Below are 3,755 nucleotides of genomic sequence, written 5' to 3'. Positions count from 1 at the left end.
TATCTCTCTCTTAGTTTTTAGCTCCTTCTGCTGCAGCCCTCCAGCACTGCATATACATATATATATATACATATATATACGTACATACAGAGTACATATTTATATATATGTATGTACTAACACTAACCACTCTCCTCCCCTCCCCTCCCCTCCCCTCCCACACCATAAAATGGTGTTCATCCTGTTTTCAAAATACAATCCGTGAAACTATTCATTTAAAACAACAAGAATCTTTATTAATGAAAATGTAAAAACAAGTTTTCTTATTTTAATAAAAGAATAAAGTCAGTTGAGTTTCCAGACAGGGGTTAGGGTTAGGGTTGGGTTTAGGTTTAGGGTTAGGGTTAGGGTTAGGGTTGGGTTTAGGTTTAGGGTTAGGGTTAGGGTTAGGGTTAGGTTTAGGGTTAGGGTTAGGGTTAGGGTTAGGGTTAACCCTAACCCTAACCCAGCCTTTAATTTAATTTAGGTATCTCTTCTCATCACTCAATTTAAACTAATACATTTACACTGACTATTTGGAAAAGATTACTTAGTTTATATTTGTTAATTGTCATAATTAAGAATTTTTAATCAATAAATAATTTTGATTTATTAAAAAAAGTAAATGCAGAGGTTTCTAAATGTTCTTTTCTGATATTTCCAGGAAGTCTGAGTCAACATTGAAGCTGAGTACTCAAAGACTTCACCTGTCTCCAGGTAAGTTCCTGTTACCTTGAGAGAAACTCACCTGAAGACAAGAATCTCTGCAACAGAAAAAAAACATTTTAACTTCAGAAAATCTGATGTGAGAAAGCATTTTAAACTGAAAAAGAAACTTTCTCTAACTTCCTGGAAAGTTTGAGTCATTTTGGAGACACATTGATGATGTCACTGCCAGACACGACCAATCACAGCTCTGCTCCCTCATGTTGCTGCCTTCTCATTGGCTGTTTCGAAGGAATCCTTGCCATTTTTGCTCTTCATCGCCATCTTCTCCGCCCTCTTCATGGCGAGTTTCTTCGACCGCCTCATCAGGCAGCACTTCAAGGTCACTGCGATGACCACCACCAGCACCACCAGCACCGCAGCGGCGACCAGCAGCGGGATCAGCATACCATTTCTTTCCGTATCCACACACGCTGGGGAGTCCTCCTCATGTTGTTTCCCATTCTCGTCGGAGCAGAAACACCTGTAGGAGCCCTCAGTGTTCAGGCAGGTGTGCCTGCAGGGTGTGGCGCCGCCGCTGCACTCGTCCATGTCCACACAGTTTCCAGAAGTGTCTTTCTGGAAGCCGTTCCCACACGGCAGGCAGACGGTGGTGAAGTTGGCGGCGGAGTCGTCCAGCATCCGCCACATGGCAGGACGGCCTGAACAGTGGAGTTCCAGCCGGTCGGTGGGCCAGCACTCCACCTGGATCCTGCTGCTGTTGTCGCGATCCAGACTGATGGAGCGGGCTTCAGGGATGTGGGGGTGCTGACATGAGTCTGACCCCGGTGCTGGTTCAGGATCACGATCAGTTCCCTGCAGTTCAGATCCTGTTTTAGGCTTCAGGTCAGCTTCTGGTTTTGGTTCAGGAAGGTTAGGTTCAGGTTTAGCTGGTTCTGGTTTGTGTGTTGCAGGTCTAGGTTCAGGATTAGCTGATGTAGCAGGTGTAGGTGGTTCTGGTCTAGCAGGTGTAGGTGGTTCTGGTGTAGCAGATTTAGGTGGTTCTGGTGTAGAAAATTTAGGTGGTTCTGTTGTAGCTGGTTTTGGTTCACGTGTAGCAGGTTTTGGTGTAGCAGGTCGAACACCGGTCTCTCTGTCTCTCAGTTTACATATGAACTGGTAACTGTTCTTACAGGTGACAGGGATCAGACCCCACCTGGTCACCGCCGACCCGTTGAATTCCCCCTTTAGTGCCGCACAGCGAACCGTCGTGCAGGTGTGCTGTGGTTCCTCTGTCCACTGGCTCACCTCCGTGTCCTCGCTGCCGTCCTCTGTCCACTTGAATCCTCTGAGTGGCAGCGTGGAAACGACACACTCATCCTTGACTTTCCTCAGTCCGACCCAGAAGGTGAACTCGTTCTGATGTCGAAGTGACGCCGGCTCAGAGACGAGCTTCAGGATGTCTGCGACCTCCTGCTCAGTGGTGAGAGTGGTGAGGACGCCGGGGGAACAGCCCTCGGCGGCCTTGTCGAAGCTGACGTTGGTGCGGTGGACAATGTAGCTTGGCGGTGAAGCCGGGTCAGCCGAAATGTTTCTTAACAGGATCACAAAGTAAATCCAGCAGAACCAAGACTCCATCTTCTCTTATGATGACGTCACTCTGGCGAAACAGAAACAATCGTGTGAACGTTAACAGTTTGATCCCCTGTTGTCATTATCAAGTGTGATCGATATATAAACATATAATAAATGGTTTATAACACAATGTAATGTAGCTGTTAGCAGATATAAAGATAGAACTTCTCCTATAGATATAGTCATATCATTATAACAGAGTTTTAATATATAGTTATTTAATATATTAATAAATGCTTAGCTCATCTTACAGGTACTTTATAGTCTGTTATAAACCAGTTATTACATCTGTATATACATATATGTATATATTGTATATTATACCTGATGAATAAGGTGTCCAATCGTTCAACCAGACTGACAACTGAAAGAGACGTCGATCCCTCTGAGCAGCAGCTGAATCACAACAGAAGAAATCAGCAGAAACTGAAGCTTAGCATCAAAATGAGAAGATTTAAACAGGAAGAGCTTCATGTTTCAGTGTCAAGGTCACAATAATCCAGCTTCAATTAACATCTGCATCTTGAAGGTTAGTCTAATCTAACCTTCACGTTCAATTGAACATAATCCCAGTTTAAACCTGGTTAGCACTACTGGACTATCAACTGAACACAATCCCAGTTTAAACCTCTAGTCTAGGGTTAGCACTACTGGACTATCAGATGAACATAATCCCAGTTTAAACCTGGTTAGCACTACTGGACTATCAACTGAACACAATCCCAGTTTAAACCTCTAGTCTAGGGTTAGCACTACTGGACTATCAGATGAACATAATCCCAGTTAATGGAGGTATGTGAGACGTCCAGAGGAGGAAGCTTCCTGTCTGATGGATCTGTATCACTTTAATTGTGTTGATGTTCTAAATGACAGAAATGGGACGTTTCCTACCGTCTGATTCGTGCAGCTCCGTCCTGATTTATTCTCCTTCAGTTTCTCCTTTTCGTCTAGTTTTCACTCGGCTGTTTCTCCCACTTCTTCCACATATTTTCTCGTCTCTCTCAGTTTGTCCTGGTTTCTCTTCCACAGTAGTTCTGCTGACAGACTGACTCAGACTGACTGCCGGCCTCACCCCTCGACCCCCCCCCTCCTCCAGGACAGGAAGTGTGTTGTGTCTTGATATGGCAAGCTGGTTTCCTCCAGAGAAACACAAGCGCTATCGCTCACTCACACTTTGGTTTGTACCGAATCTGAGTCTGTATTTCATCATCTTTCTCAATAATCCAACTTTATTGATCCTGCAGAGAGAACAGAGCAGAGTGATGTCACTGAGTATCTGCTCTGTGATTGGCTGAGGGGAGGAGTTAATATAATATAATATAATACACAGAAATTACATTGAAAAAAAAAAAAAAAGTCATTCAGAAAAGAAGAGTTGCAAAGTTAAATTTTCTGAATGGAGTTTGGCTCAGACAAATGAAAGATATAATAATATTTACAAATATGAGGTAAAATTAATTAAGTAATTCTGGTCCTTGAGGAGGTTACGGTGGTCG

General features: G+C 43.8%; 1 protein-coding gene across 2 annotated transcripts; it reads right to left on the bottom strand.

The window, feature by feature from the left end:
• Positions 1–214: 214 nt before the first annotated feature.
• On the bottom strand, positions 215–3,405 carry LOC141763808 (uncharacterized). 2 transcript variants are annotated; one of them, XM_074628543.1, is made up of 3 exons: positions 3,151–3,399; positions 2,584–2,655; positions 215–2,284 (listed from the first exon to the last, which is right to left on the bottom strand). In XM_074628543.1, exon 3 carries the CDS (start codon positions 2,260–2,262, stop codon positions 904–906), a length of 1,359 nt encoding a protein of 452 aa, XP_074484644.1. In that variant the 5' UTR covers positions 2,263–2,284; positions 2,584–2,655; positions 3,151–3,399; the 3' UTR covers positions 215–903. The 2 variants fall into 2 exon arrangements, with proteins under 2 accessions (XP_074484644.1, XP_074484645.1); XM_074628544.1 differs by lacking the exon at positions 2,584–2,655 and having other exon boundaries at positions 3,151–3,405.
• Between the last annotated feature and the right edge of the window lie 350 nt (positions 3,406–3,755).

The sequence above is a fragment of the Sebastes fasciatus genome, unplaced genomic scaffold (assembly GCF_043250625.1).
Source record: "Sebastes fasciatus isolate fSebFas1 unplaced genomic scaffold, fSebFas1.pri Scaffold_48, whole genome shotgun sequence".
Lineage (NCBI taxonomy): Eukaryota > Metazoa > Chordata > Actinopteri > Perciformes > Sebastidae > Sebastes > Sebastes fasciatus.
This window is presented reverse-complemented; position numbering and strand designations above follow the sequence as displayed.

What these genes read in the sequence shown, in the direction of transcription:
- LOC141763808 (XM_074628544.1), bottom strand. Translation starts at nt 2,262, where the DNA reads ATGGAGTCTTGGTTCTGCTGGATTTACTTTGTGATCCTGTTAAGAAAC.